This window comes from Pimephales promelas, chromosome 25, assembly GCF_988280905.1.
Source record: "Pimephales promelas chromosome 25, fPimPro1.hap1.1, whole genome shotgun sequence".
In the NCBI taxonomy this organism is placed as follows: Eukaryota; Metazoa; Chordata; class Actinopteri; order Cypriniformes; family Leuciscidae; genus Pimephales; species Pimephales promelas.
Genome location: NC_142793.1, coordinates 16,588,430 through 16,615,647, shown reverse-complemented (window position 1 = coordinate 16,615,647; position 27,218 = coordinate 16,588,430). Strand labels below are relative to the sequence as shown.

The window sequence follows — 27,218 nt, the reverse complement described above, 5'->3', positions numbered from 1 at the left end:
TGTTTTTCAATAGTTGGTGTCCAAAGAAAAAAAATAATAATTTTGAACAAAAACTTAACAGACCCACTGTAAGCTGAGGTTGTTAAAGGGATAGTTCACTTTGAAATTAATTTTTGAAATGTTTCAGCTTACCTCAAGGGCATCCAAGATGTACACGTCTTTGTTTCCACAGTATTTTCAGTTTTGACATTTTTCAGTCAAACCGTTGTTGTCTATATCAGTCATATAATGCAGGTTTAGGGGGTCCACCTCAAAGAGCATGCACAGAGAAGTCAAAATTAAACATGATTTAATGACGAGCATGAAGCTAAAATGATTTGATTGGTGTATCGCATCATAAAATGGTCATATTTAAAATAAAAAACTCTTATTGATATCATCGTTTTCCATCTTTATAAGCCTCAGATCCTGTAATGTAGCTGCAAAAGAAAAGTCATTAGTAACTAAGCACACTGGCGTTATATAACACTGCTCTGAATGCAACCATGGCTGATAAGCAAATATAGAATGACTCCCCAAATTGTTTTTGATGAAGTGTGTAGGTGGAGAATAATCAGAAAATATGAATGTTTCTCTCCCACTCAATATTGTTTGGTATAGTTCATTGGTTTATTATAGATGCTAATTTAACCGATTTAGCACTTAGCAACAGATGCTAGAACAGGGTGAATCACCTCAGCGAAAACTTTTCTCAGTTTGATTAATGCTTGTGTATATCATATATGATTGTCCAACCTAAGTTCTTGCTCTGTTGATAAATTAATCAACAGAGCAAGATTAATTGTACGTTTTGAATGCTTCTTATTGTGAATTCTTCTAAATGTGAATTTTGTCATTGTTTTGGTGCACTAGCTTATATATTACAGTAAGGCTAATATATTAACTTACATTTTAATGTCATTGGGACTTGACAGTACAAGTTGCTTGCTATAAGATAGCTCAAACCTGCATTTAAGTCTGGGACTATAGGCCTATGTCACGAACAAAATTAAGACAGGAAGTATGTCTTTTAGTTGGGATACGGCTCTTCCGGTTAGCTTTTTACAATGGTGGAGTCCGATAGATACCGCTGGACCAAATCTCTCCGCAACCTGCCTGAAGTCACATGCACTCAGCTCTACCTCAGTAGTATTACCGGAACCAGTAAGATTTTAAGACTTGCGCGTGAATTAAGAGAACAGGTGCATCAAGCTGCGAAATGCAGCGGCCAGGATTTAAGCGAATCCCCACGATGCCTGCGCTACTAAAGCGCCCTCCGTCTCGTGGCAGATCGGCCTCGTGGAATGATCTGAGAGCACAGAGTTTGGCTCAGTTTTGCACATCACAGAGATCACGCTGTTAAATAATTCATAATGCTGGCAGTAATTAGGAAGCGGTGGGGCCCACAGAACACAGCAGTTACTGGAAACACTTCCCTCTTCACCCTTGACAGTTCCTCTACCCCTGAGTGCCAGATCCTTGATTAGCAATGTGAGCCATTAGCACCGTCTCGCCGCCATAAAATTTCAGGTTGCATTAGGTAAACATTGACGAGTTCTAACTGCGGTCAATTTACAAAACGAATGCTTCTAATAACATCTAAAACACCCTGTCGCCGATAAGAGCATTCCTTTTATGATCAACAAAGCTCGCTATAGTCGGTCTGCAAGCTGTTATTAGCAACATTTGTTTCATGTCTAATAGAAAAGGTTTTTTTGTCCAGAAGCACTTCCTGTTTCAGTTTTTTAACACTAGGCTACACAAAAGCGGGGATAAAATACAACCAACAGAACATGTAAAACTGAATCAAAAAGTTAAACAAACATCTTTAAGATGTTTTCTTGACATGCGAAGTAAAGAAAACAGTTACAAACCGAAACAGTGTTTCTGGACCAGTGTTGTTTACATCTAGCAAAATGGTCTATATAGTGTCAACAGTTCTATGATGTATGATGTGAGACAGCCCAAAGATGCTATTAGTGCTACTTGCTAAGCTAATATGCTAATATTACTCTTGCTCATACTTTGTTAGGGTTAGTGGTTTGTTTAAATCCCTAACTTTATTAAACTTAAAAAAAAAAAAAAAAAGACAAGAAAGTAACTCATATATTATTTGGAAAATCTATCATTTTTGCTCAATTGATAAATATTTGAGCTTGAGTGCTAAACATATTTAAAATAATGTTTGCTTAAATGACAAATACTTGAATGTTAAATACATTTGGTGATACTAATATAAATATTAAAAGGAAAATGAAGGTATTAGAATAAACATAAAAAAGTGTTTTCTTAATTCACATACATTCTAAAAAATGCTGGGCTGTTTCAACCTAAATTTGAGTCTTTCACATTTTAACCCAACATTTGGGTTTGTCCATATTTGACCCAAATTTGGGTTGAAACAACCCAGTATTTTTTAGTATACTTGAGTGACAAAAAATTATTCATATAAATATAAAGCTATTTGCTTAATTGACATGCTTGAAGCAATTTTTTAATAGTAAATGTTTAATAAATAAGCTTAATTTGCTTAATTGTCGAGTACTTGAAGACCAAATATATTTTTTTATATTTATATAAATATTAATGTAAATATTTAACTTTTTAAATAATAAATGGGTTTAAAAGTGTGCTGTAGTATCAAAAAAAATATATTGAGAATTGTGAAATTTCAGTGCTAGTATCAATTACTGAAATTCTATTTGTGACAACCCTACAAAAATACTTTTTTAAATTCTTGCACTCTAAAAAAATACTGGGTTGTTTCAACCCAAATTTGGGTCAAATATGGAACAACCTAAATGTTGGGTTAAAAATGTAATTTAAAATTTTAACCCAACTTTAACTTTCAGCTGTAAATTTTTTACCCAACATTTGGGTTTGTCCATATTGGACCCAAATTTGGGTTGAAACAACCCAGCATTTTTTAGAGTGTGGAGGATGATAATTTTTTTTTACATGGTTTACATTTATATTGCCCACAATCATAATCAGGGATCGAATATCATAACTTGGAGGCCCCAAGTGACAACCCAGTTACAGTCATGCTGATGAGGAGAGGTAATTACCCCTTTATTAAAATCTAATTTATTAATAATTTTAAAAAAAGTTAATTTTTTTTAAATTGCATTTTAAATACGTCCAGAAGCAATGCACCGCTGCATTCCTGATCCTAACCCTTTTGAGTCTTCCTGACTTGCTTTAGCTGCTCTTTCTTCAGCAATCAGCTCTCCCACCCAGGCCCAGCTGTCAGTAATTGTGATCTCCACCTGATAACAGGCAGGAACATCTTTTCTATCATCAGTCCTCGTCCACCGACTCCGGTAAAAAGCACAGCATGACGAGTATAATTTTAAAAGTTTAGACCCCCTCGCACAGATCTGAACCCAGGTCGCTCCACACGTCAGGAAGCCTGAGTGCAGCAGGACACTGATTAAAGAGCCATCAATCATCTTTTCTTGCAGATTGCATTTTTTTTTCTCCCACTTTTGTCAGGGAGCTCTGTATAGGATATTTTACCCTAGACTGATTTCGGAGCAGACGAGCATCAGTCATGTGTGGTCGGGCCTGGTGAGGGCAAGAAGGGGAATCATTTGAGCGAAAATTACAACCTTCACCTTTGATCTCTCTCATTCAGGGAATGCCTTTGTACATCCAACAAAAAACCCTAAAACCTTCTAAAGCAGCAGCCTGACTAAAATTTAACTTCATCTTCACAGACAGAAATTTCAGAAAGTACAAACAACACTCCTAAAGTGCAGTATACGGCTTGCTAGCAATACTCCGCAAACACACCGGATGTAAATACAGTTATTTTTGATTGATTACGTTTCAACACCAAATGAGGTTAAACACTAAAACATTAGGTTAGTTTTATTGTAATTGTAATGATTTTTTTACCCATATTGTGTTTTTATTGCTTTATGTACTTATTTAACCCTTGTGCATCAAGGGTTATAGAGGACAAAAATGTCCATAGAGGATGCACAAGGGTTAATATCTTTTATCTGAATCAGTTTGCAGGCTTTCTTTAAAACAAATCAAATAAATAGAAAAGATGTGGCTCCATGAAATCTTAAAACAGTTATTTTAAATTGTAATAATCTTACACAATATGTTGTTACTGTATTTTTGATAGTGAGCAGAAGAGACTTTTTAAAAGAAAATAACATTTTAAAAAAATCATACCGACCCCAAACTTTTGATAGAACTTTTTTGAAACTAATTTTTTTTTGCTTTAAATCATAAATCATGACTCGAGTCTGCAATGCATTTCTTATATATTTTTATACAGTAAGTTTTTACAATAAAATACCACAAAATAGACCCCATGCACTACACTTCAAACAATATTAGTGTATTACAATGTGTTCTACAGATACATAAAACATGACAATGTCAAAAATACTTGCCTCTCAACTAAAGTTTGCAACAAAAGCGGAACAATGTTCAAGGCTCGATTTATAACCTCACACACACACACACACGGTCACTTCACATGCAGTGGACTTGACACTCTTCTTCCATCCAGGAAATCTTACAGTACATCTAAGGTGTCCTGCGTGTTTACTGCATTGAGTGTGTGCACACATTTAAAGTGACCTTAAACAGAACCGAGAGATCTCTTGCGCTTTCCCTTTCATTAAAGTTGTGAACTGGACTTTGTCGGGTTTCTCCATGGCTGATATTTCACGGTGTCCATTACGGGGATGGAGGTGTCCTCAGGGAATTACAGGAGTCTTGGCTACCGCCGGTCGTGGTCTGAACAACCCACTGCCGGAGAGAAAAATGAGGGTTAGCAGAGGACAACTCAAATCAGATCAGATGCTGAAAATCATATTTAAAGCTCAGACATAATCCACATCGTGGGAAGAGACGAAATCCAATTTCCTGACAATGAACGGCTGAAGTGCTGCACATATTGTCACAATGGTCCTCTTAGCGCCTGAACGGCTCATTTTCGCCTTCAAATCAATTGTGATTGTGCCACGGCTGCAAAAATCAGCTCACGATACCCTTTCATCGACCTCAGATTTCCCTAAAATGACTTATTTTTGCTTGACGTTATGTTGTCCTCCGTCTTCCGAGATGCGATTTTCAGATTTGGTTATGCCAGTCGAGATAATGCTGGCTGTATGAGAACGTTTAAGCTTCCCTTTTGTTTGATATTACGGTGACTCGGGGAGCATAATGTGGTTGAGGAGGACAGGGATTGTGAATTATTAAAGATGTGTAGTCTGGGCTCCTGAGAGGTCATAGATTTGCAAACATGATTTCAGTGCAGTAATGTGAGAAAAGCCTTAAAAAAAGGAAAAGAAGATGATGAAACTGACAGTGTTACACTAAAAGGCAATAAAGCACCATACTGTATGAGAAATCAAGTCTTTATACTTCGAAAAGTAAACTTCCTGCAACTTTAAGAGCTAAACAGTTGCTTCTCACTTCTAAAAGGAAAACAAAATCATCTACTGAACTCAAATTCTGAATACCAAAATCTCAGAATAGTAGAAAACTGTAGAACATGGCATTTGCAATGTCCAAGTTGAGTTTGATTTAAAGGGAACGCATGGCCACATTTAATGAAGTAGACCTTCAACTCGGGGTGGTTGCTAGGGTGCAGCTATGCGGTTGCTACTGTAGTACATATCGCATTGTTAGCATGTTTCAGATAGATAGATAAAAAATAGAATGTGGTTGCTAAAGTGTTTCTATGTGGCTGCTAGGATACTCTGACTGGGGTGTTGTGTAGTTTCAAGGGTACTCGGGGTGGTTGCTAGGGTGCAGCTATGCGGTTGCTAGTACATGTCGCATTGTTAGCATTTTTCAGATAGATAAAAAATAGAATGTGGTTGCTAAAGTGTTTCTATGTGGCCGCTAGGATACTCTGACTGGGGCGTTGTGTGGTTTCAAGGGTACTCGGGGTGGTTGCTAGGGTGCAGCTACAGTATGTGGTTGCTAGTACATGTCGCATTGTTAGCATGTTTCAGATAGATAGATAAAAAATAGAATGAGGTTGCTAAAGTGTTTCTATGTGGCTGCTAGGATACTCTGACTGGGGTGTTGTGTGGTTTCTAGGGTACTCGGGGTGGTTGCTAGGGTGCAGCTATGCGGTTGCTAGTACATGTCGCATTGCTAACATGTTTCAGATAGATAGATAAAAAAATAAGAATTGAAGCTTACATGAGTTCAAAAGGACTTAGAATGATGGATGCATGATAGATAGAATGATAGATGGATGAATAGATAGATGGATGGATAGAATTATAGATGGATGGATGGATAGATGGGTGGATAGATAGAATGATAGATGGATGGTTGGATAGTTAGAATGATAGATGGATGGATGTATGTATAGATAGATACAAAATTAAATGGATGGATGGATGGATACAGTTCTGGTTTGAAGTGTAAATTTAAAGATTATTTGACTGATTCAGAGGAATTTCAAAACATCAGCAAATGTAATGTAGTGAACCTAGGTCTCCAAATGGAGCTGTTGAAACTGAAATAAAGTGATAGTCGTAAGCTCAACATTACCTCAACAAGCGGATGCCAGCGGGCGATGGGTTTGCGTGGGTATGTGAGCATCTCATTCCAGTGATCGCGTCCCAAACTTTTAGCTCTGTTTCCCACATGGCACACACCGATAACCTCATTGTGACCTACGCTGTGAATGAGAAGAGTATATATCCATGCTTAATGTGACAGTTGAGTCAGGGTGCCAAAAAAACGATGTCTTACAACTTTAAAGAGCCACATCTACCCCTTCAGCAAAAAAAATATGACGATTTTTGTAAAATATTTATACATCTTAAAATATTTTATATATCTTGCATCACAAAGACACAAATGTCTCCATCCAATACATTCTCTGTTCTCTTATTTTTGCAGCATGCGGTGTCTGCGGTTCGTACTTCTCAAACAGGACAGTGATCTAAATCTGATATGAATCTCTCGCTGCATTGGGAATATACAGCTCAGGCTGTTCCTCAGATCACCCACCAGCACTAAGAATAAACTTCTATAGTCTCTAAGCACTGTGCTTGGCAAAAATTAAAAGCATATTTAATTTAAATGAGACTTCTTTTCAGTTCAAATTTGACACTGAATGCTCACTAGCTCCCACCACGCTGCTAGCTGTACCTTTAGATTAGCTCTGCTAAAACTGAAGGATTAACAAAAGTGTTGGGGAAGCGACTTTGACAGGACTGATTTTTCTAACCAGACCAAGCTGGTTTATGATGGTTTGAACGCTCTTTTCAACAGGCTGAACTACAGTAAAGCTACAGTAGTACAAGAAATAGTAGTACAAGATAATAACAAAAGGTAGCTAGCTATGCTAGCTAGCTAGCTATGTAGAAGCTATGTAAGGGGTTAAAAAGTTTATTTACAGGCATGCAACTACAACTAAATGTACAAGCAAATGCAATGAAAACATAGAAAACATCCTAATTTATATAAATGGGTCAAAAACGGTGATGAACTGCAGAATCAGTAAAATACTGTGCATGAACTCAGTGAATCATTTATGAATCCGTTCATATAAATGAATCGTTTGAACAAGCCAATTCGCTAAAATGAATTAGACTTCCCAATACGACACATTCTGATGTGTTATCGCTTTAGTTCGTTCTGCTGTAAATGTGACAGTGACGTAAAACAGTGATATAACGCTAGTAACTAGTTTTAAGATAATGCTAATAAGACACTTTAATACCTTACCGGTCATAGTCCATGACTGCTATCAAAAGACTTATTTGGTCAATGTTCTCAGGTGGAACATCAAAAACAATGGCTTCATTATAGACTGGATTAAGTGTGTTCCTTTTTGTTGAAGTTTTCCTTTTCTTCAGTCTCCTGCCGTCACACATTATAGAAACCTTTACGTAAGGATCTTAAAAAAACAGAAGAGAATATATAGTCAGATGTACTGTATATAGTGCGTGATATATATTCAGAATTGTGATATAAACTTGCACTTTCGAGTTATAAAGTCAGATTTTCATGATATAAAGTTGCAAATGCGAGTTTGCAACTTTATATTATATAAGAATTGTGAATATATATATATATATATATATGGGAGAGTTTATAAATATCTCACAATTCTGACTTTATCAGATTTGCCAACCTCACTTAGCAGTTAGCACTACTTGTTTATGTAAAATCTCCAGCCACATTCTCAAGTGTTTAATCGATGAAATCAATGCTCTTTTAGAGAGCCCAGGGCGCCTTTGTTTTAATATGTCATGATGACACCAAAAAATCATTACTGCGGAGACAATAAGTCATGTAGAGGTGAGGAGCCTACCAGACGCTCCTGTGATGTCCATGGCTTTAAGATTTCTGGCTTTAATTATCGTTATTGTCAATCGGCCGGCAGTTGGCAAGTAACAAAGAGAAAACATCAGATCTCCCAGATCCACATTATCCTAGAAGAGACACAGCAATACAGAAACAGGATACATTAACGGAAAGAATCACATGAGCTGATTTAGTGCAAATCAAATAACATTTACAAGTCTTCTTTGAGCTTCTGGTCATTGTAACTGTCATTCCATAGCAGTGTGTAGTATTATTAACTCTTTCTTGGACACAATTTGTACAGAAATGGCTTTTTAAACACTCTTAGGAATCATACCATGGAAAACATGTTTTATTTGTGGAGTTAAAGGAACACACACTAGAAAATACACTTTCCTACTGTACATTTAGATAGGTGGGCAAAAGCATTTTTGTCTTTTACTTTGGTAGTTTGGCAGTGCCGCTGCTAGCTTAGCATGAATGGAATCCTTTGTTGCCAGCTAGCATGTCGTGAGTAAAAGTGATTAAAAAAAAAAACGTATTACTTCTTATGGCCTGCATATTCACAACGAACACAAATAGCAATGCAGATTAAGACTAAGCGATTTCAAACAGAGCTGAAAGGCACATATTGTTTGTTGAATGTGTCAATGTAATTCATGCTTGGCAAAGACGCAGTTATTGAAGAATGAAGCAGTGCCAATCGTGTTGGTCCCCACAGCAAGCGTGCAAGTAAACACAGCAACTCATTACACATGCAACGGCAGCCTGCTCATTTCAAAAGGTCAGAAAGAGGGTAGAAAACTGCCACGTACAGCAAAATTGCAACAGTTTTTGGTGCAAGAATCATTAAATGGGCATACAATATCATTAAACTTCATACAATATAACCACTTTAAGAAATAAAACACATAATTACGTTTGTCTGACATACAGTAAGGACTCAAAAAGAAGTATGGGAACAGAGAAGCGTTTCACCTCACGGGAATTCTGTTCTTGCACTTTGCAATCCACTCATAACAGCGAGCAGAAACCTGCTGCCTAATTATCACATCTGAAAATAGGCACATTTTGCACCTTTTTTGTCGTCCGTATAATTTACTAAAAATGCAATCCATAAAAAAAAAACATTACATCAAAATAAGCCTCAGTGTAGTGGGATCCAACAATATTTATCACTGTTTAAACCTTGCGGGTTGGACCCCCTTTTCCCTTCATAACTGCCTTAAAATTGATGGTGGTATGGATTTAACAAGGTGCTGGAAACGTTTCTTAGAGATTTGGTCTATATTAACATGATAGCGTCCCACAGTTGCTGCAGATTTGTGGGCTGTACATCCATAATGTGAATCTCCTGTTTCACCACATGCCAAAGGTGCTCTATTGGATTGAGATCTGGTGACTGTGGAGATCATTAGAGTTTAGTGAACTCATTATCAAATTCAAGAGACATTTTGATCTTTGTGACATGGTGAGTTATCCTGCTGTAAGTATCCATCAGAAGATGTGTCCACTGTGGTCATAAAGCGATGGTCAGTAACAATACTCAGGTAGACTGTGGTGTTTAAACGATGCTCAATTGGTACAAAAGTGCCCAAAGTGTGCCAAGAAAATGTCAAACAGCAGCCTGAACTGTTGATACAAGGCAGGATGGATCCATGATTTCATGTTGTCTGACCCTACCATCTGAATGTCGCAAAAGAAATCGAGACCAGGCAATTTTAGCAATCCAAAATCTAATTTTGTTGAGCTGTTTAGAATCGTATCCTCAGTTTCCTGTTCTTATCTGACACCGGTGTGTTCTTCTGCTGCTGTAGCTCTTCTGCTTCAAGGTTTGACATGTTGTGTGTTCAGAGATGCTCTTCAGCAGATCTCGGTTGGAACGAGTGGATATTTGAGTTACTGTTGCCTTTCCATCAGTCACTTGAATCACCTTTCCCCATTCTGATGCTCAGTTTGAACTTCAGCAGATCATCTGACCATGTCTACATGCCTAAATGCATTGAGTTGCTGACATGTGATTGGCTGATTAGATATTGAAGATGTACCTAATAAAGTGGCTGATGAGTGTTTAAATTATTTAAAAATGAATTTCATCAAAATAAACTTGTGAATGGTCATTGGAAAAAGACTGTTAGACTATGCTAACCAGGTGCTTGGACAAGCCCCCGGAGTAAACTAGGGTTAAATATTACCTCAGAGCACAATCGTGATGTCATCTAGGTAACTATGTGGTTCTTGGGTCACCATCGGTCAACTGTTATGTATACATGTATTACATGCAGCTCTGTGGCTCATTTCAGCGCGTTAATGCAATGACACAACAGGACGGAAGAGAAGACGACGGACATACATTAGTAATGAATCAAAGAGTGTGCAGAACCCAAATGGGCCTTTAATGCACACAGCAGCCAAGCACTGGCAGATCCCACAGCTACTAGAACTTTCACGTGCTGTCAATTATTAACTGATCTATGTTAATGGACACGCTCTGCACTGGGATCAGATGGGTGTGTAATGTTGCTGAGAGCATGTAAGAACTCTTAACATTACTTAGTCTCTCATCTCTTTCCACCGCCAAAGGATTCAAGAGAATGATCTCGAAGATGCATGAGACCCATCAGTGGGCATTAAAAGAGAAACTTTGTTTTGCTTAGCAATATATACATATAGTGTCCGATCACTACAAATTAAAACTTTTTTCAGCAAGGAAGCATTGATAAAAAGTGACAGTAAAAGCCTTTATAATGCTACAAAATGTTTGTATTTCAAATAAATGCTATCATTTTCAGCTTTCTATTAATCAAAGAATCCTTCATCTTTTTATTGCAGTATCCACAAAAATATTAAGCAGCACAACTGTTTTCAACATTAATGATAATAATAATAATAAATGTATTAAGCGTATTAGAATGATTTCTGAAGGATCATGGCAAATTAAATACAGTTATTTTAAATGATGATATTTACCAATATTACAGTTTTTACTGTATTTTTGATCAAATAAATGCAGCATTGGTGAGCATAAGAGACTTCTTTCAAAAACATTAAAAAAACGTACACTTTTACACAGCAAATTTTGATTTTAAGACTTTTTTTATAGTATTTATCTTTGACTTTGGTACATATATATATATATATATATATATATATATATTACTGTTTCAAAACTAATTTACAAAATATAAAATTAAATAAGTACCAGTGGCTAAGAAAAATAAACAAGTAAAAAGGAGAGATACTTAAGGAGTAAAAATAAATTAAGGTTTTTGATTAAAACATTCCAGGACTTCAGTGGGAACCAAACGGTTCAAGGTCCAAAAGACAGTTTCAGTGCAAACTGCAAACTGTTCAAAGGGCTTTAAATGATTCCAGATATGATTCCATTCGCTTGATAAGACCCCTATTCATCGTCTGGAATCGTTTAAAGCCCTTTGAACAGTTTGCAGTTTGTACTGAAAGTGTCTTTTGGACCTTGAACTGTTTGGTTACCAGTAAAGTGCAATGGAGAAATGGAGAAAAATGCAGGAATGTTTTCATCAAAAACCTTAATTTCTTTTCAACTGAAGAAAGAAAGACATGGACATCTTGGATGACATGGGGGTGAGTAAATTATCAGCAAAAGTTTCTTTCAAAAGTGAACTACTCCTTTAACTTGGACTAAATTACCCTAAACACCTGAGGCTTGAGGTAGAATTAGACTCAACCTCAAATGCTTAAAGGTGTTACACTTGACTTAGACTCGACCTTAAATACTGCAGACTTATATCAAGGATGTTATTCTCTGATTTAGCAAATGGGTTTATGCCTAGTGCTGGTCATGGACTTTCTGGAAGTGACTTTGTGCACTGTAAAGGAAACTGCATGAGTGGTCAGCACACCTCATTGGGCTTCTAAGGCTTCCTGACAAATCTAATCATCTGTGATTGTGTGTATTTGAGGAGCTCAGAGGGTCTGTTAAGATAGATCAGTCCCACTCGGAGCACTTCACAGCCCTCAGGCTTCTCGCACAGTAGGAGGCCCCATCTATTACGGTGAAGCAGAAAGGTCACGGAGGCAGGCGGCAGAGATAGGCTCATTATCTGGCCAGGTCGCAGCGCTGCGTCCGGTCCTGTCGGCTACGCTGAGCGTCGTGTTCATTAATGCTCTACAGGGATGAACTGGAACTGGATGGTGTTTTACTGCCTCACAGAGATCAGACTCAAGCGCAGAATGATCCACAGTCGAAACTACTTCTCTATCACCTTTAATTGTCTTTGGAACATGGACTCAAACATTGCTAAAGGATTAGTTTAGTGGCAAGCACAAAAGTGACAAGTACTTTCCGAACAACATGGACAGTTCACCTAAAGAGTTTAATTCCGTTCTTATTTATTCACTATGACTTTCTTTCTTCTGTAGAACACAAAATTTTAAAGCGATTGGCGTCTAAACAACATATTTGGATTCCACCTTCATTGTATGTCCAAAAAACTAAAGACATTCTTTTGAACATATATTCTTTTGCGTTCACCAGAAGAAATAAAAACTACTATTGGAAATTTTCGGTTCATTCATTTTATTTTGCAAGAACGCATTATATTTGATTTAAAAGCGAGGATAAAGATAATTATAACGTTAAACAATTCTATTTCAAATAAAGGCTGTTCAATTCCTCTAAAAAAGTGTCCAGTTTCCACATTTGAAGCAGGACGATTGTTTTCAACATATTAGAAACGTTTCAGCATAGGATCATGTGACACTTGCCTTTCCATCACAGAAATAAATGTCATTTTATAATACACTGAAATAGAAGAGTTATTTTAATTTGTAATAATATAAAATAAAATGTATTTTTGATCAAATAAATGCCGTGAACATAAGAGATTTCTTTCAAAAACATAAAAAAGTCTCTTTTGAACAGTAGTATATAACTCAAACTCATTTTTAAAAAGTGTATTTGTATTTGTGCTAACAATTTTGCATTGTAACTGTGCTGTTTTTTGTGGCAATTTTATTTAAATAAACCTGGACGATATCCCTAGTGTCAGCCAAGTGCAGAAAGATCAATAAATGAGATGGCCTGTGGGTTTGATGTAATGTAGGCAGTTTGTGTCTGCTGTTCTTTGCACATCATAATTAGTGTCTAGGAAAGGGAGTATGTGTAAGGGAGTAAGGTAATGTTTCTTCTTATTGCCTTCGTCTCATCCATACGATGCACAGCCTTCATTAAAGGAGAGGTAAGAGAGGTTGACTCTTGTTGCAAATTAAATCCTAAATTGGATTCTTCTCATCAAGCCAAATCCTCATTGCTTCATTATAAAGACAAATGCGTTGTCTTTTGAAGCAAGCAGCAAACAAAATTAAGAAATTAAATGCTAGAGGCTTTTGTTTAAAGGATTTGTTCACTAAAAAGTCATCATCATGTAGATCCAAACCTTTAAGACTTAGTTTATACGTGAAACACTAAAGAAGACATTTTAAAGAATGTTTATGCTGCGTTTTATTCAAAAGATTAAAGGTCATGAACTGGCTTTTTAAATTTTATTATATTGTTGTGTGAGGTCAACTTATGACGTTCGCTTGGTTTTTGCATTCAAAAACATCAAAATGAATAAGTAATAGGCTATTTTGTACCCAAGTTTTGAGCCTAGCTGAAAAACGCTCGGTTTTTATAGGCGTCTTGCACTGAACACTTGCTGTGAGTGGATAACAGTTTTGCATATTATAATGAGTTTCAACTCACCCATCGATGCACTTGGAGGAAATTGTTTTAAAAACGTCCAATGTTGTAAAATGGCAATAGGAATGATTCGACACCAGTTAAAGTGCTACCAAGCACTTGCTGTGGTATTCCGCCGTACAATATAGTTATCCATTTTACATGCTTAGAAAAGCACAACGTTTTATTTTGCGTCACCTTCCTAGGTCGAGTTACACTACTTGTGTTTTAAACAACTACCGAGCAAATTTAAAACATTTTTTTTTAAATCCTTAAAACAAATTAAATTTCCTTGAGAAGCAGCGTTTTCTTGAATACAAGTGTATTTTGTCTTCTATTTTCCATGTCATGGTAAAGGGGGCGGGATGTGGTGGGAAGAGGCGTGGGACAACCAGCTAATAATGCCCAGAACACACCCTCTTTTTGTGTGTGTGAGAGATATTAAGGGTTGGACCTCATGAATCCAATTCCTCTCTGGTGAGGTAATTGAATTACGCCCTTCCATCTGTAGACTATAGGATAACAGACGCCTCTGCTCTCTTAAGCACTTAAATCAAGTCAGCGGTAAAATTATGGTCACTTGCGAACTGTGAATGAAATTATAGTGCAGTTGTGAAGAGGTTGAATATTGGCTCGAAGAGAGTCTATCTAGTGTGATTCTCCATCTCCAATCCCACCCACCCCCACTTATCAACAAGGTCTGCTCGCCACATTAGAAAGAAAGAGCGTAATGAAAACATTGATGAAAGTCAGGGCAAAATAAAGAGGCTTGTTAACATTTGGTTAATCACAGATTTTCCATTTTGTGACAAGACCACATGCAGAAACTGAATGGCACAAAACCTAATTTCATATAAACTCAACTAAGAGAGGGCAATTTTGCTGTTGGTCTTACAATAGTGAATTTTACACTAAAAATTACAAATACATTTCTCATAATTGTATCTTTATATCTCAAAATGGGCTATTTTTCGATTCTGTGTTATTTAATTTAACAGCTTAGCCTAATCGATCACAAGGGCTATCTCCGATTCTGTGGTTATTTTAATTTAACAGTTTATTTATCACAACGTAGGGCTATTTTTTGATTCTGGGGTTATTTTTAATTTTTTACCTTCTCACAAATATGTTTTTAATTAGACGCATTGCGTGTTTCAATAGTATTGCAATCTAAATTGCATAGCACTTAAGTAAGTCACTGGCCAAGGCCTAGTTTCGATTTGTCACCGATTTTCGGATTATTAATTGCTCGGCTGAGACAGCCCGGGAAACAGATATAAGTTTGAGGACTTCCAGCAGAAGGCCAGGACAAACCGGTCAGACTGTGGAAGCGGCAAGAGCGCGCAAGTAGATTCTCCTTATATCCAGTTCTCCTATTGTTTCAGTTTACTATTTTGTATTTTCGATTCTGTGGATACTCTAATTTTAATATTTAAGTATTTAGTATAATTTAACAGCTTAATCTTTCAAGGGCTATCTCCGATTCTGTGGTTATTTTATTTATCACAAAGTAGGGCTACTTTTTATCAGCTTTTATTCAGCTTATCACAAAGTAGGCAAAATTGTTCTTTTGTCTCAAAATGACAGCTTTGTAAACTGTATGTCTAACAATTGTGAATTTTACATCTAGATATTACAACTTTATTTCTCCTAACTGAATCTTAGATTTCAAAATTGTTCCTTTTTGTCTCAAAATATAACTTTATGCATCACAATTGTGCCTTCATGTCTCAAAATTGAGGCTTTACTTCTTGTAATTGTGTGTCTCAACATCTCAGTCTAACAGCTGCAACTAATTTTCATAATTGCAACTTTATTTCTCACAATTGTCATTTTTGCACCTGTCTCACAATTATACGGTTGCATAGTGTTGTCATCTAACCTAAAAACACACAAGTGTGTCACATACGTGTGTCAATATGTCCATTTTTCCTTTTGTCTGTAACTAAATGCAGACCTAGTCTCTCTTTCAACTGCCATAAGGCTTTATATTATCTGTGAATGGCTTCAAAATGTCTGCTGAAATACCCATCTTTCAAAAAAGAAAATAAAGGTTTGCTTTGTTACAACTCTCTCCACCTCAGTCAGATTGTTGTATTGCTTGCTGTAGAATGGTGGCATGGGATTAGGATAAATACAATTGGATTACATTAACTTTAAAGGCTACTTTTCTTCATAAATAAGTTTGGGGTCAGTGGGATTAATATTCATTTCTGAAGGATCATGTGACGGTGAAGACTGGAGTAATGATGCTGAAAACCATGTGGCATCAGGATATGCAAGAACACTAATGGGAAACAAGCAACTACCTTGTATAACAATCATTCCCAAGCCAAGAATTGCTAGATTAAAGCCTTCGTTTCAAGTTTACAAAAAGTGTCATTTCAGTCACAATCTGAGGTAAATGTCTCATGGTTAGAGGAGATTCAATTGCACTAAATCCTGCTGATCGACCTTTTTACTCTTCCGGATTAGAGCTGCGTCAATCTTTCTCTCTCCAGCTGAGTGGAATGGATTGGCCTTTTCGTACATTTAACTAGCTTGTGTTTTATTTATAGGCAGAGCCGAATTACACCTTGAATAGATCTGAGCAAACATAATCATTCATTCAGATTGAAATGCAAATGACTTGCGTGCAAAAAAACCCATAAAGGTTAAAGTTGCTTTTTTTTTTTCCAGAGGTGATATCCGGAAAGTTGTATTCGCATGTCGTGATCGTGTACAGTGGATTGTATTTCATTTCAATCTAAGACCGGCTGTGCTGCTGGAACTCTCATGCATTTTTAACAAGTTACTCAGAATCCCTAAAGTAATACAGAGTTAGCATGAAGGTAGAGAGCACTCTGACATCTGTGCTACACTGTTAGCTGATCGATGCCAAAATAGAAATTAACCTGATTCGATCAGATAGAGAGAGCAGAAAGATAAATCGGCTACAAATTTAATATTTTTTATTTATTTATTTATTTTTGCCTTTATTAATCACAGTCGGCTTTATCCAATAAGATCAACAAGTGCTTGCGTAAACATGATTTATCTGAGTGCTCCAGAGATGACGGCAAAACCTGAAAAAATAATTCGCCAAAGATTTTCCTAATGGTTTTTACATTTATGAGTAAAATGAGATCCGTGGTAAGCTTATGTTGGCGATACTTGGACGTTTTGCTCTACAACGTAAATTTACACAAACACCCATAATAGAAAACACGAATTTTGAAACGTAACTGTTATTTTAACTATAAGTAATGCTAACTATATAGGGACATTTAGGGGGTGTGTGCAGTTTATGTTGTAGAACAAAACATCCAAATATCATAAATTTGTGTTTTACTCAAAAACCCCATCATAAAAAAACCTGGCGAATTAATCTTCCAGGTTTTGGTGTCAGTCCCGCAGCACTTTGTTAGTTGGGGAAAAGACTGATTTACACTTTTAAAGTCAACTTAAAGTAAAAAGATTGACCCTTATACTTTTAGAAAACATGAGCTGTGCTTATATAAGCCTCTGAATCGGGGGTTGCTATTGCTATTTAAAACCCAGTCAACCAAGGGAGGCCAAAACAACCCCAATCCTGTTCGGGTTGGGGGATTCCCCGGTAAAAATGGTAAAAATCATGTTCCGGGGGTAATGTAGTTTCCCGGGGGTGTTCGCTTCAACCTGCGGGCTAAAAAACAACAACCCATGGCAACAATGTAAAAATAGCCCAACATTGCGGTAAAACCGCAGACTTGGCAATGCTGCTCTGAATTGAATTGAATTAAACTATTTAGCCATTGTTTTAGCAAACTCTCATTAAAATTTGCTCCAATACTGTGTTTAACACCCACTCTTCACCATTGAAACCATCCTTGGTTAAGTTCCATCCTACTTTTTTTCAATTAAATATCTTGTTGCAATAAGAAATATGTCAGAAGCAAAATGGGCTGCAATGGTAATCCACTCATCTTAAAGTAATTGTTTTATGAATATGTGCAAATGACGACCAAACACAGGAAAACCATTAACTGTATAATTGTTTAAGTCCTCAACATACATACAGTTATCGAAATGTAAAGTCTGACTCTTACACCATAGTATTATTATATAAGTTTTGTTAGATACACAATCAAGCCTCCAAAAAGGATTCATGCATTTATGGCACGTGTGGATTGTGTTCCACCAAGAGGTGATCCCTAGAGGTATGGCCCACTTATATGCACTGAAACAGCCTGTGGTGCTCTCTATCAACCTCTAGATCCAGTGAAATACATGAATACGATGTCAACAACGATGAAGACTCATTTATAGCATGGACAATATTCAAATAGACAATATGGTTACCAACCAACCAAATTAAATTCAATCTATAGCATACTTCATTTAAAGGGAACAGAATTGAGATCCACATTAAATCCCCACAGAATGCAGTTTGTCCTGTATTTTAGCTCAGTACCACAAAACAGTTGAGACTATTTTGGTTATTTAAAATGTAAAATTACAGGTAAAGCTTCAAAACAAATTGTGAAAGAAAAAACAGGTTTCAAAATATTATAGGGGAGTGAAATATTCCTTTAAGTACAGTATGTCCTAAGACCGTCTGCACACAAAAACCTCTGTCTTTCTTTCTAGGCTGAGGGCATTTACCCCAGACAACTGGCACAGGTCCACTTATGAGACGGATCAATTTCACCCCATCAGACATCTATCCCGCACTCCTTCAATTTAAAACAATAAACCTGAGACCACCGTATATTCATGTCAGAGCAAACTCTCCAGCTATTTCAAATATAGGTCACCCCTACGTGTGCCATGTGTGCTTATGAAATATTCACACTTCTCAAAGTATATTTTTATGTTGCTCCCTCTGAAGCATGAAAGTGATCGGAGAGAGAAAACTATCCTCAAATATTTTCACTTGTTCTTTCAGCATGACCATTAACTGCATTCACTTCACAACGGCTACAAATGGACTTATAATTCCATTTCCAGTTCCATTTATATTTCAAGGTGTTAAAATGAACTGTTAACACCACTATAATAATAATATTGCCAAAAGTACACGTTTGTGTTCGAATCCGTTGGAGATTTGAGCACATTGCAAAACATTTATGTGATGCTTAATAATTTTATAAATGGATTTTTTTTTACATGAATATAATCTGTGTGTGTGTGTGTATATATATACTGTATATATATATTAGGGCTGTCAAACAATTAATCGCGATTAATCGCAACCAAAATAAAAGATTTTGTTTACATAATATATGTGGGTGCACTGTGTATAATTATATATATATATATATATATATACACACACACACACACACACACACACATGCATGTATATTTAGGAATTTTTTTATTTATATATAAAATATTTATATTTATATATAATATAAAATATATATAAATCTATATACATGAAAATATTTCTTAAATATATACAAGCATGTGTGTGTATTTATAAATATATAATAATTATACACAGTGCACCCACATATATTATGTAAACACAAACTTTTATTTTGGATACCATTAATCGCAATTAATCATTTGACAGCACTAATATATATATATGTGTCAGATTATTTTTGTGGAATATATTGTGGAAAATTTTTTTCCCCGCCAGGATTCTTTGATGAATAGAAAGTTCAATAGAACAGCATTTCAAACAAAAAGGAAATCTTCAAAATGCATCCTTACTAAACAAAAGTATTATTATTATTTTTTTTAAAAATCTTACTAACTAAACTTTTAAACAAAGTTTTTTTCCTTGATTTCACTAATTATAATATAGTGTTTTCAATAAACATAAAAATACAGAAAATATACATATAGAAAATGATTATAATTACTGAAATCAAGGGAAAAAACAAACTTTTCTTGTGTTTGGTTTAATTTAAACTAACAATATCATCAATGTATAAATTCCCTGCCTAGATTTCCAATAGCAGCTTCCTGTACCTGGATAAAACCTTCTTGAGTCGCAACAGTGCATATGCCAGCCAACTCAACCAACACCTCACCTCAGGTGACGAAACAGCCTTTTTTTCCACTCATGAATGTTACTTTTCTCACTTATTAGAAATTCTGCCACAACAACATTATTTGAGAGGACTGAGCACACAACATGTTTAAGGGCAAATTCAGGAGTAATACTGACATGACTAGCATACAGTATATACACACACAGTGGAAGACTTACCGCACTAACATAAAGGATATCCCTGCAGAGCTTGGTTTCCTGTGGAAAGTCAGGTAGATCCAGGAAGTTGTCCACCACCACTTGGCCAATGACGTCGTGACGCGAGAATCGGTCGAAGTCGTAGACGCTGAAATGGAGCTTGCGCGTTGGAAGCTCAGCGTACTCCACAGGAAACAGGAAAACCTCGTCGAAGATGGGGTTCAGAGTCTTGCGGTGGACCTTGGTTTGATGCTTGGTTTTGCGTTCTGGCAACAGGTAGATCTTCACGTATGGGTCGGACGTCCCCGTAAAGTCCTTGGCAGGTAGATCTTGGGCCTTGTGGATCTTCACGATGAGCTGCTCCAAGTCGCAGTCGTATTTGATGATGAAGTGCAGGCGTCCGCAGCTGTCCGCTCGCCTGACGTCATCCGCATCCACTGACCTCTGCTTGTAGAGCTCAGGCTTGATGCGTCCCAAGCCTGGACCTGTTATGGACTCCTGTCTCTGGAACTGGGCCATGTTGAAATCGGGATTGGAGACGTTCATCTGTCTCCGGATGGAGTTGTGCCTGAAGTGAGAAGAAAAAGGGGGGGGGGGGGGCGGATTTCTGTTGGTCACCACCATGCTAGACATCCGAATAACGAGACTGAAAAGAACTCTAATTAAAGCTGAAGGTCACAGAGGCTCGCACTGTCTGATAAATGCCAACTGGGAATTGCTAAACGAATATAAATGGTGGCTGAGTGATTATGCCTGATGAAGTCAGGAACACATGACTCACCTGACAGATGAGGTCGGTTCGGTGACTTGACGCTGTACGCGAGCTACATGGATGTGGTTGAGCTCCTTTGCCTTAGACTGGGCCTCCAGCTGGATGTCCGGGGACGTGTGGCTGATCTTCATGGCTGACTCTGGGAGCACCGTTGGGCCGATGGGATCCTTCTCAAAGTCATCGCTGTATTCCCGCTCCATGCCCTCCACCTCGGCCAGGACCGGCTGCTGCTCGCCCTGCTGGTCCTTTAGGCCGGGCCAGAAGCGATCTCGCCATGGCACCCAAAACAACTTCCATGACACGAACAGGGAGACGGCAAACAGCGCCAGGCCACATGTGGTCACCAAAAGGGACAACAGGCTCACAGACACATCTGGAGCAAAGACCAAGAGAGAAAGTTGCTCATAACTACACGGTCAAAGTAATTAATTGGTTTGAGTAGGACAAACTTAAATTCAATGAATTGGTTCAGTCAAATTCATTTTTTGAGTGTTTAGCACTTTCTTTTTCTTTCAAGTTCACAGAACTGATGTATTTTAAGTAAACTGAACCGTTTCATTGTGTTGAGTTTTATGAAATTATTCAGCCTCGGAACAGTAAAGTGAACTTTCACAAATAAAGTATTTAATAAAGGCTTCAAAGTTATTCGTGTGTGTGTCCAAACCACGGACCTTCAAAATAAAAGCTGAAAACTTTACAATGCTGTAAAGGATTCTGTGATCCAGATATTGAGATATTTTGCAAAGGACATCTCTGATATCTGGATTAGACTTGAACTTAAACTGTAACTGCACAGTAATAGATACATATAAGAACCACTCCTGACTCTGTCTCCTTCCCTATCCCTTCCCTATTTCTTCTTTTCTCTCTCTCACCCCCTTGAGATGGTTTCTCTGAATTAGGCCACCCAGGCAGTGTGGACTGAATGAATCCCTGTCAGACCACCCTGCCTCCTGCTATTCTGTCCACTCCCTGTATGGGGTAAAAATATATATGGTCAGACTACTTTTGCAGGTCATCATACCTGAGACAGGAAGACTTAGGATGCACTTAAAGCTATGGTTCAGTCAAAAAATGATGTAATTCTGTCATTATTTACTCACCTCATGTCATTCCAAACATCTATGACTTTCTTAGATGCTCAAGTGTTGCATTATGAACTAAAAAAAAAACATGTATATATTTAGGGGCTTATAAATTTATTTGAAACATCTTTGGCACTTCCGTCCATCAAATATCAAGTACTAAAATATCAAGTATCTTCATATAAAATATCTTTGATTTGATTTTCTTGATTTGGCTGTTCTGAAATTTCATGAGTGCTCATTTAAAAGCGAGCACAAAACAGATTCTACAGCAGGGTTCATACTGGGAAATCATACATTAAATGGATTAATAATTTCTTCCTTTTGTAATGCTGTCAAGGTGTAATCAGTATTATTATTATTAGCATTCAGCATTGTTCCACAGACTTTAATAGACTCTGTGGGATTCCAATGACACGGTAAATTAACTACAGGCTTCATTTGCGTAACAGTGCGCTAAACCATGTGCATGACATCCGGCACACTTCCAATACAACAATATCCCTGTCTGCATGAAACGTCAAAATTATATGGACATTTTGATTTGAAAACATTGTGACAAATTCACGTTTTCTATTATTATGGCTAATATTACATTTAAAAAATCTCAAATGGGATAAAACAATCGCATTTTGTGCTAAAATAAAGCCGGTCTCATAAGAATCGGAGTTGGGAAAGTTACAACACTCAGCGTTACTCCCTAAAAAAGTAACCAATTAGTAACTACTATGAAAAGTAATGCATTATGTAACTTTTGTTTGTATTACTTTTTCTCACTTGGGCTGGGTTTTTGATAACCTACAGTGGTGATGATTTTGCATTAAATGTGATCTGTACCAAAAAAAAAAACACAAAATTGGGGGGAAAAATGTGGAGGTCCATCCGTAAACTTAACTGTCAATGGGACAGAAAGATCGTACAAACCCGACTGAACAAATTTATTAGAATAAGCCAACAATTCAGCAAAACATAAAATACTGTATTGTGAATTGCCATGACAGCATGTTGCCTAAAAATAAAAAAATATGCACTTAAAAAAAAAAAAACATTCTCTACAGCCACTGTGTCCTTAGGGTTACGATACGGACACACATTATGAATAAATGATGCAACAGAGAACATGCTCCAACTAGCAGCCTCACTGGGACACACATTCAGTGTGATACCATTTTATGCATGTTGTTTCAGTGTGGAACTCAAAGGTAAGGTAAATAGGACACCAAGCTTAAATCTGAACTGACAATGAAGATCAGTATGTGTACTGACAATGAAGTGTACTGTAAATATCAGAGCTGTTTCAATGCTAAATCTAAGCAAATTAGATGTATCGAAGAAAAAAAAAAACTGAATTACTGAGATGATGAAAAAGTAATTTTTATATAATAACTAGGGCTGTCAAACGATTAATCGCGATTAATCGCATTCAAAATAAAAGTTTATGTTTACATAATATATGTGGGTGCACTGTGTATAATTATATTATAATAGTTATTTTATATTTATAAACACACACACACACACACGCTTGTATATATTTAAGAAATATTTTCATGTATATCCTGTATATATATTTATATATAATTTATATTATATAAATAAATATAAATATTTTATATGTAAATAATATTTTTTTCATAAATATACATGCATGTGTGTGTATATATATATACAAAATAATTATACACAGCCTGACTAGCTTGAAGAATACAATCCTTTTTATGTAATTTCAGCTAAAAAAGCACAATTCATTCCTAATGTGAAATTTGTATCAATTTAAATGTAAAACTGACAAACATTTTAATAGATTAAGCTCTTTCTCCATTCAAATAAGCTATACTTGAATAACTGTAAATTTTGTTTCCAAGATGGCCGCTGAGTGAACTGACCAACTGCCATAAAGGGAGTTAGATTTAAAAAGATCAAAAACAATTAAGGGTTGTTGACTCATTGTGTATGTTTCTTCATTTTAAAGCACTAACAAAAAGCACTCAGAAAGAACAGTGCATCTCTATGGAAACATCTTCATACTGCATCTGTAATGGTTACAAATATGGAAACTAAAGATTGCGTCTCATGGTTTCAAAATGATTTCACAATCCCACAAGACACTAAACTCATTTCTAAGCTCTGACATCACATTATTCACTTATCCAACACAAGATTAATGACACAGGCTTAAAGCGAATTTGTTTACCATTACTTTCCCGCTCCTAAAAAAAAAAAAAAAGAGATTGCATTTTTCGTCTTCTGAGTTTTTTTTGTCCGTATGGGCAAAGATGAACTCACTTTTACATAAGAAACAGAGGAGCATGAAGCCTGAGGTAATCACACCCGAATGTCTTTAAGAAAAGGTCAGGTCACTTAGACAAGGCAAACCATGATTTAGGGTGTCAAATGGATTACAGCTAGATTTTCCCGACAAACTGCCTCTCAATTTGCATGTTCATTTTAATAAGCTAGACACAGTACATTCCCAGGGATCATGTTGTTGTGCATCTTTTTAAGCAGGTGTAACATAAATCCAGACACCTTTTGCCTCTGGATATTTGTTCACATATGAATGCAAAAACACTATTTAATCATTCTTTATACGTGTGATAAGCATGCTAAGGCATTTAGGTAGTTCGAAAGGCCATATTCACCTAGCTCAACCTCTCACGAATGTCTATTTTTATTTCTGCTTCTGTGAATCCAGGTGGCAGAGTGCAGATGCTAGCAGCTACTAGCCAATCAAATCGAAGCTGGGAGACTGTTCGCAAATTTAATGGCAATATACAAAGTTTTTTTTCTGCCACAGGGTAGAAAGGTGTTTACAGGTTTACCAAACGAAGACAATTTTATGACAGTCCAGATGTCAACGGTAGTAGAAACTATAGGTGAGGGTAGCTATGAATAAATATGACTCAAGCTTCACAGTCAATAGCCCTTGACTGTTGCATTGCTCATGGATGTGTTATAAACTTTCTCGTGTAAGAATGACACACTGTTATACATAAACCTGTCAATATGCATCCACACCGTGCCATCTGAACTGTCCATAAGTCATCCATTACAGTGATGTGTTATTAACCTCTCAAAGTGCCAGGTTCCCTTGGGTTCTATTACAAAAGATTTTTCACCGTACAGGCACTTTGCAGTGAACTCCCATCAGGCTAAGAGTATATTTACTGGGTTTCTCTGTCTGAACCCAGCTGTTCCCTTTCATTAAATTCTTGTACAATCCATCTTGAGGGACCAAATTACTTGTATGAATCTTTCTCCCATGGGTCTGAGGGCCTTGTGTTAACGGATGTCAATGCAGGGTATCACAAAGGAGAAAGTGTATAGAGTAGCAGGGTGGGGAATCCTAATGGCTTCCTGTTGACCGCTCTGTGTCTCTGAGGATGAGCGTGATCTATGAATGAAGGTTCAGTAAAGCTAATGTGTAGTTTAGCCCATATACTGAATCAAACAGTGCTCTATTTCTGACATCATTGACAGGTTGTTTTGGGGATTCACAAGTTTCCTGAATACATGTGTAAAAATGTTGTGTTTAATTTAACTACTGAATGCAAAAAGATACAAAACAAAAAACGTATTCATGTTCCTGCAGGAATATTATTGCTAGAATTACACTGACATGCTGCAGCATTAAATCTGAATGAATGTAGGCTGCATTACCAAATGGCAAAATACAGGCCAGCTCGAATTCGAAATAGGTCATTAATGCTGGACTGTGTGGATTGATTAGGGCTTGTTTTGTGTGTGTGTGTGTGTGTGTGTGTGTGTGTAGTTGTCTTGAAGTAAAATAGATCTAGCCAATTAATGTAGCCCAGAGAATAAAAACTAAAGCAAACAAACAAATAAATAAGAATAAAGTAAAATGTAGTCTAAATGAAAAAATATAAAAACAAGCCAAATACCATTGTTAACATAGAAAATGATAATAATTTTGTAAAAAAGAATCTGTCAAAAATTATATTTGTCTGTAGAGATATCATATATGTATATAGTTAACTATAGTAACAAAACATAAACATTAATTCTGTGTTATAAGAAAGTCTAGTAAACGAAAATGTACATAAATAACAATAATCTAATAATAATCTCAGCAATTAAGAGCACGACAACAACAAAAGTACGCCTTTTTAATCTTAATAATAGGCTTCTGTTTGCTTTATATAGCCTATGTAACTAATGGGTGTGGTTACTTTAATGACAAGAAACACTTCATCAATGCTAGCTGCTAATTAGCCGAACATATAAATAAAAAAAACGCATTTTTAAACACGAAAAGTCGTCAGAAAACCTTCCTGATAACTTTCTAGAGAGAAAAAAATACCTGTAAGTGCCATGCCAAACTATACGATTCATATGTAGTTTGAAAGAAGCTGAATGCGACTGTTTAAATGTGATTTTCGGCGTTTTGATTAGTTACACGATACACCACACCTCGTCAGCAAACATGTTTTAAACAACACTGTCCTTACCAGAGTCCGAATATCTCGGTCTCCCGAGATCGCGAAAATAGTATGTGAATTCCAAGCAGTTTTCATTGTGCACCTCTCCTCTCGAGCACAGGTCGGACAGAAGCTCCAGCGCCTTTCCACAAATCTCATCCTCTCTGTCTGCAGGCATTTCCCACCAGCATCCTTCTGAATGAACACTTCTATAACGCCTATCGAGACACTGACCGCCGCTTCCAGCTTCTGACAGCGCTCTTCATACTCGCCCAGACCAATCCCATAAGGAAAGTTGAATTGAACAGTGTCCAGTTGTGTTCAGATCAAGCCCCCAAGTTTGCACTCATGAGTGTGTCTATAGTTGGGTCAGGTGCATAGCGCTCGGTGACACTGGTTGAATTCACACAGTCAGCTGGGCAACTCCCGAAGAAAACAGCAAGTGTCAGAGCTGAATTGCATCTTCATGAATGAAAAGCTGCTGGCTGGCTCGCATCTTCCTCAAGCCTTCTGGGATCCCTTGTCTCATGCCAATCTAAAACTGCTCCTCCCACACCAGCTTTGCTCTTCTCCACACCAGACTTTATTACAGGATCATTTTGGCTACAAAATCCCACTTGTGCTCCTCAAATCCATAAGAAATCAAGTTGTTAAGAAATTGAAAAAATGAGAAGGGAGAAAATTCTGCCAGAATGGTATCAAGAGAGTGACTTTTTAAAATGAGTTGTTAAACAACAACATTAGCAGTTGCCAGACATTAAATCGGCCTACATGT

The 27,218-nt window shown here is 36.8% G+C and overlaps 1 protein-coding gene across 1 annotated transcript; it reads right to left on the bottom strand.

The window, feature by feature from the left end:
- Positions 1 to 4,247: 4,247 nt before the first annotated feature.
- syt9b (synaptotagmin IXb) lies at positions 4,248 to 26,959 on the bottom strand. The gene is made up of 7 exons (XM_039647801.2): positions 26,474 to 26,959; positions 20,929 to 21,292; positions 20,169 to 20,715; positions 8,291 to 8,411; positions 7,702 to 7,873; positions 6,517 to 6,646; positions 4,248 to 4,752 (listed from the first exon to the last, which is right to left on the bottom strand). Exons 1-7 carry the CDS (start codon positions 26,619 to 26,621, stop codon positions 4,681 to 4,683), a joined length of 1,554 nt encoding a protein of 517 aa, XP_039503735.2. The 5' UTR covers positions 26,622 to 26,959; the 3' UTR covers positions 4,248 to 4,680.
- Between the last annotated feature and the right edge of the window lie 259 nt (positions 26,960 to 27,218).